This window comes from Nilaparvata lugens, chromosome 12, assembly GCF_014356525.2.
Source record: "Nilaparvata lugens isolate BPH chromosome 12, ASM1435652v1, whole genome shotgun sequence".
Lineage (NCBI taxonomy): Eukaryota > Metazoa > Arthropoda > Insecta > Hemiptera > Delphacidae > Nilaparvata > Nilaparvata lugens.
This window is the reverse complement of record NC_052515.1, coordinates 26,920,836-26,943,069: the sequence shown is the minus strand read 5'-3', so window position 1 is coordinate 26,943,069 and position 22,234 is coordinate 26,920,836. Positions and strand designations below refer to the sequence as shown.

Genomic DNA, 22,234 nt, shown 5'->3' with positions numbered 1-22,234 from the left:
GGCTACGGGGATTCCACGAATTGGCGGAATAGAGTTTGAGAGAGATGATGTGTAAATCATTAAGCTTGACTTTTCAGTGCACAAATTATAAATTCATTCACTATGAGTGATTCACAAATTAATAGATATATGGATTGTACCTATCATCTATGAATAAATAAATAATACATTCTTCCACTTCAATCTTCTACCTTCTACCTTCTTCCATGACACCTTTTTCATTTCTGTTCCACCTCACCTGCTTATAACATGAAAAAACATAGTTGGCAAGGTATTTTTCCCTCTTTTTTCACAGCACACATTACATTATTTTAGCAATTTGTCTTGTTTTTAATTGTGTTATATCTACTGTAACATCACTATTATTGTGAATATTTCATTTTGTTTTCCTCATTGTATTATCAATTTGTGTGTTGTGAATAAATTGAATTGAAACAAATATACTGTGAGTGATTTCTTTGTTTCACGACATTTGTGAAACGATCACTCATTTCAAATATAAATAAATATACCGATTGAGTTCTTAGTTTCATGACATATATCTGAAACGATCGATCACTCATCCTTTTGACATGTAGTTACCTATTCAGAATGTTCCAGAATCTGGATTTTGAAGGAATAAAGTATTTTATAAGTTTTTGGTTTTTTCCAGTATTTGAACTCATATAAAATTATTATTCATTTATTGAATCACGTAGAAAATATAATAACACCTTTCTAGCATTGTAGACTGTCTAGAATAATAATTCAGCGTTTGTGCCTAGTGGAAAGTTGTGTGTATATTTTTGGCTTCAAAATGTTCTGAAATAACTTTATTTATTCAAAGTGCGGTGATATTAAGTGCAATATATGACTATAATTTGGTATTTTAAACATTGTAGATTCAAAATTTCTAGCTCATATATATTTTTGGACAGAAATTGAACTTTAACTTTCCTCAGTAAGAACATAACCTATTTTTTCGGACATTTTATAATTTATCAAAATTTGGGAACAGAATAGTTTTGAGCTATGCCTGTTGTTCTATCCAGATCATATTCATTATGATTTGTAATTGTATGAATAAATAAATAAATAAAAAATAAATAAATAAATAAATAATAAATAAATAAATAATAAATAAATAAAAAATAAATAATGAATAAATAAATAAATAAATAATAAATAAATAAAAAATAAATAAATAATAAATAATAATAAATAATAAATAAATAAATATATGAATAAATAAATAAATAAATAGACTGCATTCTGACTATCCTATTTGATTCGATATTTCATGGAAATATTAATCATTTGAATTTAAAATCAATAAGAAGTAGGAAAAGTCTAGTTCTTCATACATTGTAATGAATAACATTTTCCAATGAAGATTATTCCATTCATTGATGGGAATGAATTGTTAAGTGAAGATTATTCCATTCATTGATGGGAATGAATTGTTAAGTGAAGCATGATAACATTTAAGTTTTAGGGCGAAAAATGATGTTGCAATTGTGTGAGTACATAAAATTAGTCATTGCCCAAAAATTAGAGGAAGCTGGTACTTTCTAAATTTTCTAATGGATTTGTTTCAATCAATGGTGTTCATTGATCAACGGAAATTGGACACATAGGATTCAGAAATTATTACGAACTTTCTGTGCTGTTGTGATAGATGATAGATATTGAATGGAAACGACTATATATTGTCAAAGCTACTAATTTATTAAAACAATTTATAATACTTGTTTTGGTTGTGAATCCACTTTCAATCTCTGGTAAGCTGAAATTCAAAAAATTGAACTGGAGAATGCTTAAACCATGACTATATTATATTTGGAATACTTAGGCGTTCCAAGCCCCGGCCTATGACAGTACAGCTCAAACTCTATTGGTTAACAGCTAATGACCAATAGAAGAGTATATAGGGCTATACTCTTGTATAGGTATATAAGAGTGTGTAGGGCTATACTGTTGCTCAATGTTTGAGCTTCCAGTTTACTAGAGATTGATAACAGTGTGATAACAGAAACTAGTATACTGAATTCTTCTAATAAATTAGTGGTTTTGACAGTATTGAGTTGTTTCCATTCAATAACAAATTCTACTCGTTCGAAACTTATTGACAAGGAGTAACAATATTGGCAACTCATGCTAATAGACGCTGAAATGCCAATTGAGAAGCATGAATGCTTTAGAGAGGCGCATGAGATGATTTAATCCGCTTGAATGGTTGATGAGTAATTCCATCAATTCATAAAAACACTTCACTTATATGGGCTACTTTATTCAAATTGATAAAAACAATATAAAAACTCGTAGTAGGCTACCCATTCATTAAAAAATTTTTTTAAACTTTAAAACATTAACATGTTTAAAATGTTTTAATGAAAGGGTACTACAAGTTTTTATTAATTTGATCAATTTATGATCAAATGTGAATTTATGTTGAAATTAAAGAACATTTAATTCTTAAATTGGGAAGTGGGTGAGTTTTTTTTGACTGAGTTGGAAGTAGAATATTATCACTACATGAATTTCACCTGGAAGTCACTTTCTTTAAACTCCCAGTCAATTAATCTATCATTTTTCTCTCATGAATGTGACAGAACCAACAAGATTCTATACATTAAATAAAGTTTGGTATATGGTATTATTATAGTGTAGTAAATAATAAGTGTGGACTTTTCAAGACAATCTTGAGTTTGGAATCACATTATTGCACCAATGATGATGAGTTATTGAAATTTCAGAGCTCTCCACCTCCATGTAATATTCAGAGATCTAAAATAAAATTGAAGTTATGATATTTTTCATCCTAAACGATGCAATATAAAAGTGCTACTCTTCAATATTCAGCTTTTCTAATTCAGTTAGAATCTGCACTTTCGAAGTTGTACTTTTCACTGTCGAATTGAGTACAGTAACATTTAAATCAAGTATTATTGTAATTCCATTTCTGAAGATGCTATCAGTATTGAAGTGCATTTTACGAATAGTATAGGATATGTTCAAGTAACCTGGGATATGACATTTCAAGAGACTTACTGAATATTTAACTGTTCATAAACTTTCTCTTTAATGATTACTTGTTATTTCATTTTCCTCTTACTCAAATAACAAATAAACTCCTATGCAAATAGTCAATTATTGGAAGATTCTGATTTGAATGACTACCTTCCATCATGGAGAAAATATAGCATAATGCTCAGCACAGATATCCTATGCTATCTTCTCTCTATGCAACCATGCAGCCAAAATTCATTCACAATCCTGGAATAGATCGAGAATGTGCATAACATTTTTTTTATTTTAATATAACCTGATTATTTCTCACCTATTATACACATATTCATACATGAACTAGTATCACGTAGAGGTCGTTAACCATTCCGTAATTTGTTTATAATTTCATCAAATACAGGACTTGGAAGAAATTAATCTCTCATCATTCTCCTTTCAAATATTCTGAGCATAAAGGTTCAACTCCAAACATCACCTGCTAATCCAGTCAATAAGAATCATTTCCCAAGTTCAAACAATATACTGGATTACTAATAATTAAGGCGACTTGAACAATATTAAGATCTGAAAAAGAATTCACTTTAAAGAATCATACCACTTACCGTGTGGAAATATTCATGAATGAAACGTCCATCAAATTCCATGATGTCCAAGATAATAATAGAATTCAGTTGATTGATTTCATCAATTCTGTTATAAACGATTGTGATAAACGTTTGCTTCTTATCAATGTTATTATACTCACCTGTGACCTAGAACTGAGCATCATTATCATCGAATTATGATTTCAAAATTTTATTAACTTATATGATGCATAAATTCTTTTTAGAAAAAGTTAATTTTTACATGGCTTATACATTTCTGATATCGATAAAGGAATTGGGAAATGATAATAGGATAAGGAATAAGTGATTAGTTCACACATGATGAGACATACTCTTAAAAAATTGAATCATCAGAGCCAACAACAAATAATTTTCCAAATTTTATTCAATCAAAAAAATGATCTCATAGAAATTGGTACAAATTAAAAAAGTAACAATGGTCATACATATTTTTCAATAACTCAATATGAAAATGTTTCAAATAAATATAGTGGTAACTAAAACATGTTAATATAACTCACTCATTTCTATTAATTCATGACAAGAACAGTAATACTAGTTTTGCAAGACAAGGAAGTTCTACATAGAAAAACAGTCAAATACATGCGATTTAAAAATCATCAAGATTCCTTGTAATTTCATAAAGATCATAATTATGAACTAAATCATTGAATGTTTTTTACAATCATGTACTGTATAGATTTTTGTTTGCGTTGAAACTAAGATTCTTCCAATACAAATTTCTATGACTAGTTATCACAATAGTATAAAAATTTCTTATTAGTTTCACACTTTTCTTCATTCAAGACAATAATTATAGTGATAGCATATAACAAAGTTAAACTAACCTTCCATCACTAGGCTATTAGCAAGAATACATACTATTTATTTTGCAAATAAGGACTCTTATCACTCATAGTTTAAAGGTACGAATAACAAATTCATCCTACTCAAAAATTCTATTTATGATGAAATCCTTGGAACATCGTAGTCATTTTCAGAACTTAAACATTTTACCACGCCAACATTTACTTATTGATTTCAATCCAGGTATATGGAAATTGAGAATGTGAATAGCTCGTTTATATTACATTAAGTCGTTTGTAATCAATTTTTCAACAATTTCTCAACGTGGTTAAGTGGTCGAGTGGACATTACTGTCCAAACCTCACCACGTCAACAGATAAAAAAGTCATTCGAAAATAATTAGATTTCAAATTTACGAGTAAACTTCAAAATCCATGTATCTGTTATTACAGTGGATCATTCTAGAGAAATAACTCAACTCTTACAATAGAAAAGATTTATAGTTTCATTGATTAAGATCAGTCACTTATAGAATTTTCCACTTCTATTATTGATATAATTTCCAAAATTGAAATACAACTCTTCTAATTCAATTAACTAATCTTTAAAACTCTGCTCAACTATAATACTACGAGGACGTGATTCCACTTGTTTTTGGAACAGAACAGACATTGTCAGTTTCAAACCGCATTCATAAATAATGTATTCAATTCAATCCAAATCTCAATTCAACAACTGGGGAAAAGATTATTAGTCAAGTATTTTAATACTTTTTCAGTCAACATACTATTGTAGCAAGAATAATTATTGTAACAGTACAGAACGATAGTCAGTATAAAACCATAATAAAATATGAGTATATCACTCAAATCAATGAAAATTTCTAGTAACTCTCTCTTGAATTGAAATCTTTTTTTAGAAACTCAAGAAGTAGTCAAGTAATTTAATACTATTTCAGTCAACATACCATTGTAACAGGATGAACACTGTCCCCCGTCCCCTGGAACTCTCCATCTGGCTTTCATTAGATCTGCATCCCAAACACTTTCACTCCTGTCAGAACTACCCAACACGAAACAAGACATTCCTTGGAGCTCAATGGTGACCCTTCTTGTAGCCGTACTTCTTGCCTCCCTTATGTCCGCCCTTCTTGCCGTAGTCAGACTTGTGCGAGTGATGTTCCTCATGTCCCTTGTGTCCCTTATGTCCCTTATGTTCATCCTCGTAGTGGCCCTTATGGTGGTGTCCCTTCTTTCCGTGGTGGTCGTCGTGGTATCCAGACTTGTGGTGACCGCCCTTCTTGTGGTGTCCGGATTTCTTCCCGTGGTGTCCGTGGAACGCCCCGTGTTTGCTGTGGTGTCCTCCCTTATGGAAGTCGTCGTAGAACTTGTGTTCCTTGTGATATTCATCCTTGTGGAATTTGTTGTGATATCCTTTAGTTTTGTGTCCCTTTTTGTGACCACCTTTCTCACCATACTTCGCTTCCTTGTGCCCTTTTTCTCCCTTATGATGATGTCCATACTTCTCAGCTTCATCATGGTGTTTCTTCTTATGACCACCATGATCACTATAGAAACCACTGTGTTTGTCCTTGTGATGTTTACCTTTGTCACCTTTATCGAAATGATGGTGAGTTTTGTAACCCTTATCACCCTTCTTACCATGTTTGGAATGATGCTCTGATTTATGTTTGTGTCCTCCTCCTTTCTTGAAATGGTGGCTGTGATGTTTGTGGGAGGCTGCCGGGGTTTGATCAGCGTGTACCTCAGATGCTCCAGGTTCCGTATCCTCAGTTAGGAGATCATCTGATTCCTCAGCTTCCCGAGGTCTTCGTGAACGATTTTTGATGAGGAGATCATCCAATTCCTCAGCTTCTCGTGGTAGTCGTGATAGAGTAGAACGATTTTTGATGAGGGGATCATCCAATTCTTCAGCTTCTCGTGGTAGTCGTGATAGAGTTGGACGATTTTTGATCAGGGTGTCATCTGATTCCTCGTTTTTTGATGTTGAACGTTTTTTGATCAGGTGCGCAACACGAAACCTTGGGTTACGCCTGTCTGCCGCATCCTCAATCTCTTCAGGCTCGTACTGGTTGTCGACCTCCTCGTTACCTATGAGATCTAGCGCTTCTGTAGCATACCTCCGCACACGTGAAGATAGATCCGAACCGGTTTTGTTGTGATTTGATGTTGAGTTCACACTGTCAAAAGCATTCGATAGATCAACTACTGTTTCACCTGTTGCTGAACATTTTGGCGCACACAAAAAGGCGATAAGCGCCCACCTGAACACTGCTACTCCGCTTGCCATAGCCTAACATCGAGAACTGAACCAATAAGCCGGTAGTAGAGTAGTTTTTATATAAACAGACGTAAAAAACACTGATGCCGGTGTGGAGATGCAGCCAAGCGTCAGAAGACAGTCAGACGTGTCACGCTTTCACACCAGAAGCCAGGCTAACGTCAACCGGATCACGGGGTCCCCCTTCTATCCCCCGCTAACGGCACCATCCCCCCTTAACCACAGACCCTCATCCACGCTTCATCAGTGCTCAGACGCGTCTCTTGTAACGTTTTTAATTGCTCGACTAATTTTCACCTTCCTTCTTGGGCTACAACTCGTTTTCCTTTCTCTCCTCTTTTCATTAACTCTGTTAGAATCTCTCTTCCTTTACTTATTTCAGCATAATAATTTACTCTCTGAGTTTCCCTTCCACTCCTTGTTTATCGGTGTTATTTTTCTCGTTTTCGTGTGGTTCAGTCTTAACTCGTCTATTTCTATCCATCAAGTTCGTTTTCTTCTCCTGTATTTTGCAAATCCTTCTCTTTCCGTCTTTTTTGGTTGTCTTCCTCTCCCTTCCTCTATGGTTAAGTTTTGAGTGTAACGAGGGTTAAGTGTAAGAGAGGGCCGGCTGCGCCCTAACATCGCCTCCCAGGTTTTTCAATAGATGCAGCTAATCAATCAATTAATCTATGCTTCTCCCTTATTCAGTAACGCTTTCTCCCTTTCTATCTCCATTTATTTTCCTCTCTTAGAGGAAGAGAGAGAGAGAGAGAGAGAGAGAGAGTGAGAGAGAGTGAGTAAGAATGAAATGAGGGAAGGATATTATTTTATATCCTTTTCAGAGAACCGACCATTTGTTGAAAAACCGTCTATTTATGTGCGTAAATAAAATTGCATTCAATCTTTATTCTCACTATTAATTAGTTATCCATACTTTGTAAAAATCGTTGAATAATTAGCAATACTGTCATCCAATGTGAATTAGTGTGTAAGCCAGTATGATACATGTAAAAAACATGGATAACGAACTCTTATCGAAGAACTCTCTCATCCTTTCTCTCTGATCTTGAAATTTTGTTTTGTTTTAATCAATGAAATGAAAAATCTTCTTCTGCTGTTTCTCTACTTTTTCTCTTTATCTCTCTCTATCTTCTACATCAAATTTATCTTAACCTGTATTCTTAACTATTCGAACTTGTTAAATGATCTTCATATTATGTTCTCTTGTTTCTGCCTATCAACTTTCAACTAATTTTCTACTTCCAGTTGACCAATTTCGAATCATCCTATTTTTTCTGGCGATCATCTCTTCCTTTCCAATCGATTTGTCATTCTCCTTCTCCTCGTCCTTCCCCTTCTCCTTCACACTCCTCCATCATCGAACGATGAGCTCGAAAGGAAAACCGGAAACCAGCTTTTCTTTCTCACTCCATTCCGAAGCCTTATCCAATGAACTATCACATTATTACGTAATTATTGCAGCTGATTTGCGTGAAATGGGGTGGGGAGTGCGAGTTGTCAGAAAAACCGGAAATAGCTGTCTCCAGTCGTTGTTACGATAATCGTTAATTGATTGAATTCTCATTCTTTCTTCGGGGAAAGAAAGGTACGAAACCGTGTATCCACATCGGAGCGTTTGTTGATCAATTAATGAAATTGTAGAGGATATTATAGTGAGAGGATGATTGATTTTTCGCTAGCTGGGAAGGAACTTGCAATTAGATGACGATGTTTAGTTATGCATGCCTCTGTCATCCATCATTTCATCCAAAATTCAAATGAATTATGATAATACAGAGTGCCTTGGCTGGTTCAGGCATGGAGAAAAATAATACAAGAGAGTATTTCATGGTATAGGGCGTTCATGTTGCTAATTTCAAACCAATAGTCTTAGTAGTTGTTCCTGGTGAAGCTATGTGCCGCTGGTAATCTGTCATATTTTGCTATTCTCACACTCTCACCTCTACAAAACAGTAATGATAGACAGTAGACAACAGTAATCGTCTACTTGAGTTAACAAGAAATCGGCTTGAAATTTGGAACATGATCGACCTATACCAAAGCCACCTCTGATACAAGGCCCCGGCCAACGATATTGCAACGTCGCAGTGTAGGCCTAGAATCTAATACATAATTGGTGAAAAAGATCAGCTGGTATTTTTTCAAATCTTTCTCATCTATTTATACTTTCCTTGCCCTATTACCATAGGTAAGGAAAGTATTGCTTTCCGAAAAAATTAAGGTACCCCAATTTCTAAATTTCTATACGTTTCAAGGTCCCCTGAGTCCAAAAAAGTTGTTTTGGGTATTGGTCTGTATGTGTGTGTGTGTGTATGAGTGTATGTGCGTCTGTGTACACGATATCTCATCTCCCAATTAACGGAATGACTTGAAATTTGGAACTTAAGGTCCTTACACTATAAGGATCCGACACGAACAATTTCGATCAAATGCCATTCAATATGGCGACTAAAATGGCGAAAATGTTGTCAAAAACAGGGTTTTTCGCGATTTTCTTGAAAACGGCTCCAACGATTTTGATTAAAGCTATACCTAGAATAGTCATCGATAAGCTCTATCAACTGCCACAAGTCCTATATCTGAAAAAATTTCAGGAGCTCCGCCCCATCTATGCAAAGTTTGATTTAAGATTCTCAATTATCAGGCTTCAGATACAATTTGAACAAAAAATTTCGAGTGGAAAATATTGAGCATGAAAATCTCTACAATTAATGTTTTGTAACATTTTCACCTAAAATTAAAAATAAGCTCGAAATTCCAGAAAATGTGATTATACAATTATTGCAAACTGTTGGCAACTGTTGATTCTATCAAATGTTTCACTATGAAGAGATAGCAGACTTTGTGTGTCTCCAGCGTTATTGCCCTGTCACCAGCTGGCTCAAATTTTTCAATAGTAGAGTTGAGATGCGCGGGAACACTAGCGTCAGGTGATCAATTTTCATAACGGCAAGGAAAGTTGTGTGAGTGCTCCACACCAGATTTTTCATGATCTTTTTCACCAATCATGTATTAGATTCTAGGCCTACACTGCGATGTTGCAATATCGTAGGCCGGGGCCTTGTATTAGAGGTGGCTATGCCTATACCATAGGATATCTTCTTATCTTCTTATCTTATAGGCTATCTTCTCTTCATGATTCAGGTCTAGTGTCAGTGTTTTCAGGTCGCACCTGATCAATCTCAGGGCCTCTAACTTGATCCAACGACAGTTTTTAGGCAGCCGGGACCAACAAGCAACTTGTCCATCCGAATCATAGGAGTTGCCCAAGAAAAATATCTTGCCGGCCCGGGATGAAATATATTAAGCCGATTATGATTGTAGGATGAAATTCTCAATTTTCTCAAGGTGGCCTTAGCGCTAGTAATGACGAATCTATGAAAATGAAAAAATCCTTTATTGGGCGGAGTTAGGACTTGAGACCTCTCTACCACTCAACCTCGATACTATCTTGTTCTTTTGAAGTGGGACTGTTGGATGATCCATATCTCATCTTCTCCATCACCGAAGCACAAGCACACTCATTGAACACATTCTTCAAATGTTCACCTCCTTACATTCTTCTAGGGACTTGTAAACTTAATATAATAGTTCTTTATCAATAAACTTGTAAGTTACTCTTTCACTTACATTTTCGTAGAGACTACATGTTTTCTCGGCCATTATTCCAAGTAGTGTAAAGATGAAATTGGAAAACTATTGAGTAACTTTAGAAGCAACCTTATATCATTATTATAATATAATCAATATTACCACAAATATCATTAATGTAATATCACCAGCTAGACCCAGCCATGAGAGTCAATACGTTTCTTATTCAAGGACAAACCAGAATTCTTCTACCTCTTCCATCAATTGGTTTTCCTATCTGTTATCTTTTTATATATTATCTATATTTGATTACCTTCAATCATCATCAGTTATTTAAATTATGGAAAATACAGTATAGGAAGGCCGAGGATGGGTACCGGAATAGTTTGGAACAACCTAATCCTTGAAGTGAAGATGATGATATTTAGTATTTATCATCGTTTTATTATCAATTAATTCAGATAATTGCATATTTCTCATTGATCATGAGAGGAAGCTTCAGAGATACTTTATATCAGTCTTTGATCAAAATCCAATGCAAATCGGTCCCCGCGCACAGGCACAGCCCATGCGGGGACCTTCATTTATTTGTGTTAACAGCAATAATAGTTATCAATGTTTATTAACTCAACAGTCACAGTTTTGTTAATCATGGTCATGTATTTTTAGAAATTTAATTTTATATACATTATAATATCAACATAGGCTACTAGGCTCATAGTCATGTTATAAATCTGTGTATATTTTGAGTTTTATTGCTGCTATAACATGTATTGTGTTTTTGTTTTTGAGGAATAAACAGTTTGATTTGATTTGATTTCAATCAATAATCAACAAGAAAATTGAACACATAATAATAACTAATAAAGTAGATCAACTGATAGAGTAGAGTGATACCATGTGGCAACCTTTCTGGGCTACTGAATCTATAGTGCTCTTAGTTCTCATCAGTCATTTAGTGCCTTGAGGTGAGTCCTCCACCCACTTGATTGATAATTCAGGCAACAATAATTATTATCTTGCCAACTATTTATTGAACCAAACCACTAATGGTTTTCGTGTGGTTCAGTCTTAACTCGTCTATTTCTATCCATCAAGTTCGTTTTCTTCTCCTGTATTTTGCAAATCCTTCTCTTTCCGTCTTTTTTGGTTGTCTTCCTCTCCCTTCCTCTATGGTTAAGTTTTGAGTGTAACGAGGGTTAAGTGTAAGAGAGGGCCGGCTGCGCCCTAACATCGCCTCCCAGGTTTTTCAATAGATGCAGCTAATCAATCAATTAATCTATGCTTCTCCCTTATTCAGTAACGCTTTCTCCCTTTCTATCTCCATTTATTTTCCTCTCTTAGAGGAAGAGAGAGAGAGAGTGAGAGAGTGAGAGAGTGAGTAAGAATGAAATGAGGGAAGGATATTATTTTATATCCTTTTCAGAGAACCGACCATTTGTTGAAAAACCGTCCATTTATGTGCGTAAATAAAATTGCATTCAATCTTTATTCTCACTATTAATTAGTTATCCATACTTTGTAAAAATCGTTGAATAATTAGCAATACTGTCATCCAATGTGAAAATTAGTGTGTAAGCCAGTATATGATACATGTAAAAAACATGGATAACGAACTCTTATCGAAGAACTCTCTCATCCTTTCTCTCTGATCTTGAAATTTTGTTTTGTTTTAATCAATGAAATGAAAAATCTTCTTCTGCTGTCTCTCTACTTTTTCTCTTTATCTCTCTCTATCTTCTACATCAAATTTATCTTCACCTGTATTCTTAACTATTCGAACTTGTTAAATGATCTTCATATTATGTTTTCTTGTTTCTGCCTATCAACTTTCAACTAATTCTCTACTTTCAGTTGACCAATTTCGAATCATCCTATTTTTTCTGGCGATCATCTCTTCCTTTCCAATCGATTTGTCATTCTCCTTCTCCTCGTCCTCCTCCTACCCTTCTCCTCCTCCTTCCCCTTCTCGTCACCCTCCTCCATCATCGAACGATGAGCTCGAAAGGAAAACCGGAAACCTGCTTTTCTTTCTCACTCCATTCCGAAGCCTTATCCAATGAACTATCACATTATTACGTAATTATTGCTGCCGATTTGCGTAAAATGTGGTGGGAGGTGCGAGTTGTCAGAAAAACCGGAAATAGCTGTCTCCAGTCGCTGTTACATTAATTGATTAAATTCTTATTCTTTCTTTGGGGAAAGAAACGTACGGAACCGTATATCCACATCGGAGCGTTTGTTGATCAATTAAAGAAATTGTAGAGGATATTATTATAGTGATAGGATGATTGATTTTTCGCTAGCTGGGAAGGAACTTGCAATTAGATGACGATGTTTAGTTATGCATGCCTCTGTCATCCATCATTTCATCTAAAATATGAACGAATAATGATAATACCGAGTGCCGTGGCTGGTTCAGGCATGAAGAAAAATAACAAAAGAAGATATCCCATGGTATAGGGCGTTTATGTTGCTGATTTCACTGTTAACTCAAGCCGATAGTCTTATTAGTTGTTTCTGGTGAAGCTATGTGACGCTGGTAATCTCTCATAGTGTGCTATTCTTACACTCTCATCCCTACAAAACAATAATAATATTTTATTTATTATTCATTATTCTTACAAAGGCGACTTTCTAGAAGTATTTTAAGCCTAGGTAGATGATGGGATGAATGACAGTAATCGACTTTAGTTAACAAAGAATCGGCTTGAAATTTGGAACATGAACGACCTGAACCAAAGGATATCTTCTTATGCTATTTTTTCTCTATGATTCAGGTCTGGTGTCAGTGTTTTCAGGTCGCACCTGATCAATCTCAGGGCCTATAACTCGACCCAACGACAGTTTTTAGGCAGCCGGGACCAACAAGCAGCTTGTCCATCCGAAACATAGGAGTTGCCCAAGAAAAATATCTTGCCGGGACGGGATGAAATATATTAAGCCGATTATGATTGTAGGATGAAATTCTCAATTTCCTCAAGGTGGCCTAGTAATGATGAATCTATGAAAATGAAAAAATCCTTTATTAGGCGGAGTTAGGACTTAAGACCTCTCTACCACTCAACCTCGATACTATCTTGTTCTTTTGAAGTGGGACTGTTGGATGATCCATATCTCATCTTCTCCATCACCGAAGCACAAGCTCACTCATTGAACACGTTCTTCAAATGTTTACCTCCTTCCCTTTTTCTAGGGACTTGTAAATTTATTATAGTTCTTTATTAATCAACTTGTAAGTTACTCTTTCACTTACATTTTCGTAGAGACTATATGTTTTCTCGGCCATTATGCCAAGTAGTGTAAAGATGAAATTAGAAAACTATTGAGTCACCTGAGCAGCAACCTTATCATTATTATTATATAATCAATATTATCACAAATATCATTAGTGTAATATCACCAGCTAGACCCAGCCATGAGAGTCAATACGTTTCTTATTCAAGGACAAACCAGAATTCTTCTACCTCTTCCATCAATTGGTTTTCCTATCTGCTATCTTTTTATATATTATCTATATTTGATTACCTTCAATTATCATCAGTTATTCAAATTATGAAAAATACAGTATAGGAAGGCCGAGGATGGGTACCGGAATAGTTTGGAACAACCTAATCCTTGAAGTGAAGATGATGATATTTAGTATTTATCATCGTTTTATTATCAATAAATTCAGATAATTGCATATTTCTCATTGATCATGAGAGAAAGCTTCAGAGATACTTTATATCAGTCTTTGATCAAAATCCAATGCAACTCGGTCCCCGCGCACAGGCACAGCCCAAGCGGGGACCTTCCTCCTATTCAACATTTATTTGTGTTAACAGCAATAATAGTTTCAATGTTTATTTATTCAACAGTCACAGTTTTGTTAATCATGGTCATGTATTTTTAGAAATTTTATTTATATACATTATAATATCAACATAGGCTACTAGGCTCATAGTCATTATTTATTATTTATTTATTTATACGTGGATACAATAACAAATCATATAAATATGATTGGGAAGGAACAACAGGCTGGCCAAAACTATTCCATTCCCAATTTTGATTACATGTCCAAGAAAATAGGTTATGTTCTTCTGTAAGTTCAAGCTCAACTTTTGTCCAAAAATAAATATGAGATGCAAATTTTAAATTTAGAAGAATTAAAACACCAAATTATAGTTAAATATTACACTCAATTATCACTGCACATTGTATTAATTGAGTTATTTTATGAATTTTGAAGCCAAAAATGATGAATTTTGAAGCCAGTCATGTTATAATTCTGTGTATATTTTGAGTTTTATTGCTGCTATAACATGTATTGTGTTTTTGTTTGTGGGGACACTTGAATATATATAATAAAATATTTATATACAAATTTAAATATTATATCATGAAGAACATAATAATTGAATATGGTATTATATTGAAATAAATCAATATGTCAATATTTATAATCATTCTTGCACACATTCATACGCACACACATTCACATATGCGCACACATTCATACGCACACACATTCACACATGCGCACAAACACACACACACACACAACACACACACACACACCACACACACACACACACAACACACACACACACACACACACACACACACACACACACACACACACACACACACACACACACACACACACACACACACACACACTTACACAAAACTTAAAACTATGTACGGAGTGGTTGCTGTTTTTTTTCATATTTAGTTCAATTTTATTCATAGTTAACGTTTCGTTTTTTTTTCAAAGTGCTGATGTAATTATACCATAAATGAATGCGTTTTGAAGAAAGATACAGTGATTGAAATTTGATACTGTCTTACTGTTTACGCATACCGGACGGGATTTGTGAGTTCAATGATCTTTGATTGTTGCAGTGTTCATGTCGTGTAATGTGTAAATTATACTAAATTTAGACCTATATTAATTTAGTAAAAAAATCATTCGGGTTGTCTAGTTGTAAAATGAATTTCTTGATTTCTTTTCTAAATAACTGACGTGACGTTATTTTCCTTGTTGTTACTGGAAGTGAATTGAATATTTTTATAGCTATGTATTTGAAGTGTCGTCTGGAATGTTCTAATCTTGGTTTTGGGAGGTTAATGTCCTGTGAATTCCTGAGGTTTATTCTTTCTCTCATCTGTTGAATATCGAAATTATTTTCAGCTAAATCCAGCAATGCTTTGAATAGAAAAGAATGTCTCACTGATAATATTGACAGTTCTCTGAAGAGCATCATTGAACTATATTGTTTAGGTTTATTACAAATTATTTTTAATATATGTTTCTGACCAGTAATCACAGGTTTAATATGAACATTGTATGCACTCCCATAGCATATTATTCCATAATTTATTCTAGAACCAATAATTGCATGGTATAATTGTAACAATACTTCTTTTGGACATAACTGTCTGAGGTAATAGAACTTCCTTATGTATACAAATAACTCATTTTTTATCTTCTGTACATGATCTGACCAAGTGAGCCTACTATCCAATATGAGGCCCAGATATTTAACTGTACGTGCTTGTTTTATAGTTTCACAGTTACACAATAAATTATTCACCTGTTGCGCACAATCTAATTTATGGAAGTAAATACTAGTTAACTCCTGATCCGTGTTTTGAAGATTAAATTGTATTATATTAGATTTGTCTGTGTTGATAGTTAATTTATTTTCGCAAAACCACCACCTAAGGTGCTTAAGATCCATTTCTAATTTATTTTTAAGTTCTTGATTTGTTTTGGCCGAATAAAATATAACTGTATCGTCTGCAAAAGATGTAATCTTTCCCTGTAAGTCACCATCCGTCAAATCGTTAATAAAGACCAGGAATAAAGTACTTGATAACACTGATCCTTGAGGAATACCTATGGTAATGTCCCCGGTTCACTCAACGTATCGTTAATTCTGACCCTTTGACTCCTATTAGATAGGTAGCATCTTAACCAATCATTGGCAATTCCTCTTACTCCTGATAAATCAAGTTTTTTTAGAAGCATGTTTTTATCAATTGCATCATATGCTTTAGATATATCAAGAAACAGAGCTGCACACTTATTATTAACACTAAAACTGTCATTTATTTTTGAAATGAGATTTTTAATTGCCGCTTCTGTACTTCTTCCTTCACGGAAACCATATTGGTTATCACTAAAAAAGTTATTATTTTTATAAAAGTTTTCAAGTCTAATCTTGAATATTTTTTCTAAAATCTTGGAAAAAACCGGTAAAAGTGAAATTGGGCGGAACTGATCTATGTTTTTACAATTTGGCTTTTTAGGAATAGGTATAACTACGCTGTGTTTGAACATGCTTGGGAATTTTCCTTTGGCAATACTTAGGTTAATTAGATCGGTTAATTTGTTCAAATAATTCATGTAAGTTTTTTTAATCATGCTTGTGCTTATCCCATCTACACCTGGCGAAGATTTATTTTTCAATTTTCTTATTGTACTTGCTACTTCCTCCGGATTTGTAGGGTGGAGAAAAATTGAATTTGTTGGAGAATTGTATGGAAACCTTATTTTTGATATTCTAGCAGACTCTTCCCTAGTTTGCAATGTGGTTTGTTCTAATTCATCATTCATTTTATTCACAACATTTAGAAAATAAGAATTAAACGAATTAGAAATTTTATTACTATCATGTATGCTATTTCCCTGCTCATCAACAATCAGTTTTAGTGGTTCTTTATTTTTTTTCAATCCTATTAACGCGTCAATTGTTTTCCACGTCTTTCTAATGTTTCCCTGGCTTTCTCTAAACAGTTTTGAATAATAATATTGTTTTCTTTCTCTCAGTTCATTACGTAAGTTATTTTTGAATGTATTGTATATTTGTTTTAAGTCGTCATTATTAGGTTGTTTGATAACATTCTTGTATAACTCATTTCTTAAGTTTATTTGCTTGATCAGATAACTATTTATCCATGGCGACCTATATTTCTGTGTCAAGTTATTTTCTAAAAGAAGATTTTCTTGTGAATCTTTGATAGCGCTTTTTAAAATGTCAATGAAATTTTCCCATCCCTCATGAAGTTAGACTACTGGATGATCCATATCTCATCTTCTCCATTACCCAAGCACAAGCCCACTCATTGAACAAATTCTTCAAATGATCACCTTCTTCCCTTCTTCTAGGGACTTGTAAAATTAATGTAATAGTTATTTATCAATAAGCTTTCACTCTTTCACCTACATTTTTGTAGAAACTACATGTTTTTTCGGCCATTATGCCAAGTAGTGTAAAGATGAAATTGGAAAACTATTGAGTAACTCTAGAAGCAACCTAATATCATTATTATGATATAATCAATATTACCACAAATATCATTAATGTAATATCAATAAGCGAGCCAGACCCAGCCATGGGAGTCAATACGTTTTTTATTCATGCACAAGCCAGAATTCTTTTACCTCTTTCATCAATTGGTTTTCCTATCTGTTATCTTTTTATATATTGTCTATATTTGATTACCTTCAATTATCATCAGTTATTCAAATTATGAAAAATACAGTTCATATGTGGGAAGGCCTAGGAAGAGATGGATACCGGAACAGTTTAATTTTTTATTCATTTATATTTTTCACAAAGAAGCACTGATCGGGAGAGAAAAACTAAGGATACTCCTTGTACTATTTCTCTCCCATTTAGATAAAATTTAAAAAATTCAAAATGGGGTTATGATTTCACGTTACTAAAATTTAGTCCATTTTCACTCAAAAACAAGGAAAACTAAGATTTTTTAATTTTGACGGTTTGAAAACAGAATAAAAAACAAAATTTTCAGACTTAAATCACCATTAATTGGAAAATTTAAAGTAATTTTACAAAATCAAAAGCCAGAAAAAACACAAACTCACTATGTTTAAAAAATTAGTTTGAAAAACCTAATCCTTGAAATGAAGATGATGATATTTAATTTATCATTTTTTATCATCATCTTACGATCAATTTATTCAGATATTGGCCTTTTCCTCATTGATCATGAGAGGAAGCTGCAGAGGAACTTTACATCAGTGAATCAATTATCAACAATAAAATCAAACACCATAATAATAACTAATAAAGTAAACCAACTGATAGAGTAGAGTGATACCATGTGGTAACCTTTCCGGGCTACTGAATCTATAGTGCTCTTAGTTCTCATCAGTCATTTAGTGCCTTGAGGTGAGTCCTCCACCCACAACAATAATTATTATCTTGCCAACTATTTATTGAACCAAACACCTCAATGTTTTTCAGTTGATTATCTTGCTACCTTGCTCATGTCACAGGCTTGAAACCTTAGTGTCCGGTCTCCCATTAGGGAACTTTGGACTATATACGGCGAGGTGGAACTACCTACCCTTGGGTCTCCCCACCATTCAAAGCCATATGCTAATAATAATACAGGCTTGTTTAGATTTTAAACTGCAATATTTTTATCAATTGACAATATTGTCATATCACGGTATTAAATGAAAAAGACTGAGAAATTGTCAAAAACCACTGATTTATTGATAATTAGAAAGACCGGTTTTGGTTATTACACCATTGTCAATTTCTGATAAACATATAGAGTTTATCAGAGATTGACAATGGTGTAATAATCGAAACCGGTCTTTCTAATTATCAATAAATCAGTGGTTTTTGACAATTTCTCAGTCTTTTCCATTTAATATGAATAATTACCACAATATCAACTTCTCAACTACACAAAAAAAATATCACGATGTGTTCAATATTCCAAAAGTATTGATACTACACCATGTCTAAAATTTGTCAGAGAATAGATTTCACTGAATTCTTCCCTCTTCCCATTTTTCTCATTTGTCTAATCTGTTTGGGAAAAATAATAATGTCATGAACCCTTCCACCGCAAGGGATTCCTTCCTGTTGGCATTCTGTTGACATGCTCCCTCTACTGGTTCCGATAGGATATATCATAAATATAAGATATGAATAACTTATTTATCGATTTCAATTTTAGACTACCGTACTGTAATAGATATGAAACTATACTGTTGTGAGTCAGAAAAGGCAAGAGTCTAAACCTTGAATGAAGGAAGAATAAGAAGACCCATCCACCGCTCCAAGTACTATTGGGTAGTATAAGATCTATTTCGTGAAATTACTTGGAAAAATAGTCAATTCAATAATGCTGCATCAGTCAGTATAGAATTCTAGCGGAGAAATTCAGAACTAGCTCAAGATAGCAGAGAATAGGAGTGGCTAAGCTAATGTAAGCCATTCCGAAAAGTTAACGAGCAGTCTCATTGGACAATGACGTGAGAGCTGCTTGCTTCCTATTGGTTGTCAGCTGTGAAGGTAAAATGGCGACCTATCAAACCATCAAACATATCCTTGCTTTTGGACTGTCACTCCTACATCAATCTCATGTAGGCTATTCAATAATAAGAATGAAATAACATTGTTATTGATTTTTTTTTTCAATATAAATAAAAATATAAATCTGAGTACCCTTTTAAAATTATTTCGTGACGACATGTTTCGGTTACTAATGCCATTTTGAAGTTGAAAATGAACATGTCGTGAGAGAATAATTTAAAAAAGGTACTCAGATATATAGCCTATATTTATTTATATTCAAAAGTAGCACTAAAGAAAAAAGATAATTTACTTCATGTACGAGTAAAACAATTCACAAGTTTTGGGAGGCATTGAGAGTTTCTTTCAACCATTTCATCTCTGCGTTTCTGGAGAATTATATCAGATTTTCCAAGCCGGTAGGCTTGATAAGGTTAAACAAGTTGATAAAAAATTTAATATAATTTTATTATAAGATATCAGATTGAAGTTGGAATTCTTTAGAACACTAGGCTTCCAAACTCACTCGCTTCTGATATATTATACTATTGTATTTTCAAGGTGCATGAATAGTTGAAATTGTAAATGAATATTTTATTGCAAATAATGATTGTTAAAATACGATCAATGAAATTTATCACAAGCTATTCCTTCAGTTGTCAATTTTTGCAGCAATTTTGGGGTTGTGTTGAAGTGTTTAGGGCTGTTGGTAGCATATTAATAATGATTGTTAAAATACGATCAATGAAATTTATTCCCAGCTATTCCTTCAGTTGTCAATTTTTTCAACAATTTTGGGGTTGTGTTGAAGTCTTTAGGGCTGTTGGTAGCAGAAATACGTGGATTTTCATCTCATTATTACAACATGAATATTTTATTCCCTCATATCTTCTATACATTCAATGTAAGTAAGAACCTTACAAACCTACTATTATGTAAAAACTCTTTTATCTTTTAAAGATAACAGTACTTAATTTTAATCTGTTATCTTCCATTTCAAGCTAAAAAATCAAAATAAAAGATAACAGATTAAAATTAAGTACAGATTATTGAAGATAACAGATAAAATCTTCTAAAGATTACAGATACCAGAACAACACATCAGAGCTTCTTTCGCACACCAACTTTGAAAACTTCGTAGCTAGTACTGTAATATCAAAACTCTCAACAAAAATATAATTTGTAATTATATAATATAATTACGAATACAACATGATTCGATTGAAATAAACAGTATACTACAGCAACAAAGAGGTTATTCTAGGACAACAGTATCCCGCATTTACTCCGAAATTGCAAAGCTAGCAGGACTAGAATTCACAACAGAAATATAATTTGTCGACTGTGAACAGTAATGAAATCACAGAAATAGTGTAACAAACCCTCAAATCCTCACACCGCAAACATCAATACAGAATCCGATTGTTTTGCGGGACCAGCAAATTTTGAAACCACATCTCAATCTATCTCTCTCAGACCTCTTCACTCTTCAAATCACCCTCTCACTCTATATTTTTCCCTCTTCAATGATACACCCTGAAGATGATGATATTTTGTTTTCGGGGGAATTTGAGGGGAAAATGATTTTGTTTGGGGGGTTTCCAGGGTGTGAAGGGGTGGGCGAGAACACTAGTTACTCTGGCGTTTCCTAATTTCCGCTCATCAGTTGGTTTCCGTTCAGGCTTCTGCTGAATATGGGTAGCCAACTCGCGGCGTGTAAATCGAATAATTTTGTTTGATCGTTTTAATAACTTTTGGCGGAGCGCGAGGAGACGAAACATTGTCAAGCATACTTGATAGGGCCGCCATTTAACTCCATTCCAGCTTTTCCTAATTTCCCTTCACCGCTAACGAGATTTGAAGATGGAGTGAGAGGGAGACACCACAAACCCCTGAAAACAGGATCATTCTCTATATTGTACAAAACAAATATCATTTCACATGTGCGATAATTATTCTCTCCTAGAACATTTGGCAAAAATGTTTTCTCCATTAACCCTCCCTAAACTCTCGAACAAATTGAATTTTGAGTTCCAAAATGTGTGATCATTATCATGGGGAAGTGATAGCGTTTCCTCCATGTCATTCAACACTGGCAATAGATTTTAATCAATCATGTGCCTCCCTGTGACAGGAATATTGGAAAACAAAATTCAGTATTCACGTGTGGTGTGTTAAGGTGGATTCGCAAATATCAGTGAACATGTTTTGCGATGTTGAAATATTATTCCTAAGAGTTCCAATGGGACTATTCATAGGTCTACTAAATCGACCCGGCTGAGTGAGATTATCCCATTGAAACACATGAGTGTAATATTTCTATTGTACATGTTCACTGATACTGATATTTATGGGGATCCTCAACTTCAAATTTTCAGCGCATATTCTTTGAATCATATATTATACAGATCGAGGTCGTTAGAAAATAAGATTCACTAAAGCCTTCATCTTCCAAGTGGTGAGAAAGGGTAGGTATGTGCTCACTAAATTAGATCACTACATCCCTAGTACTGTTATATTGTTTTTCAGTAACCACTGAATAGTTAATATCGGGGACTAAGCTTCGCTCTGGAGTACACAAGCATAAACAAT

The 22,234-nt window shown here is 33.9% G+C and overlaps 1 protein-coding gene across 1 annotated transcript; it reads right to left on the bottom strand.

Moving 5' to 3' along the window:
• Window positions 1–5,442: 5,442 nt before the first annotated feature.
• Window positions 5,443–6,728, bottom strand: LOC111053144 (sarcoplasmic reticulum histidine-rich calcium-binding protein-like). Its single transcript, XM_022339991.2, has one exon. The coding sequence runs from the start codon at window positions 6,726–6,728 to the stop codon at window positions 5,514–5,516; it is 1,215 nt and encodes a 404-aa protein (XP_022195683.2). The 3' UTR covers window positions 5,443–5,513.
• Window positions 6,729–22,234: the final 15,506 nt, after the last annotated feature.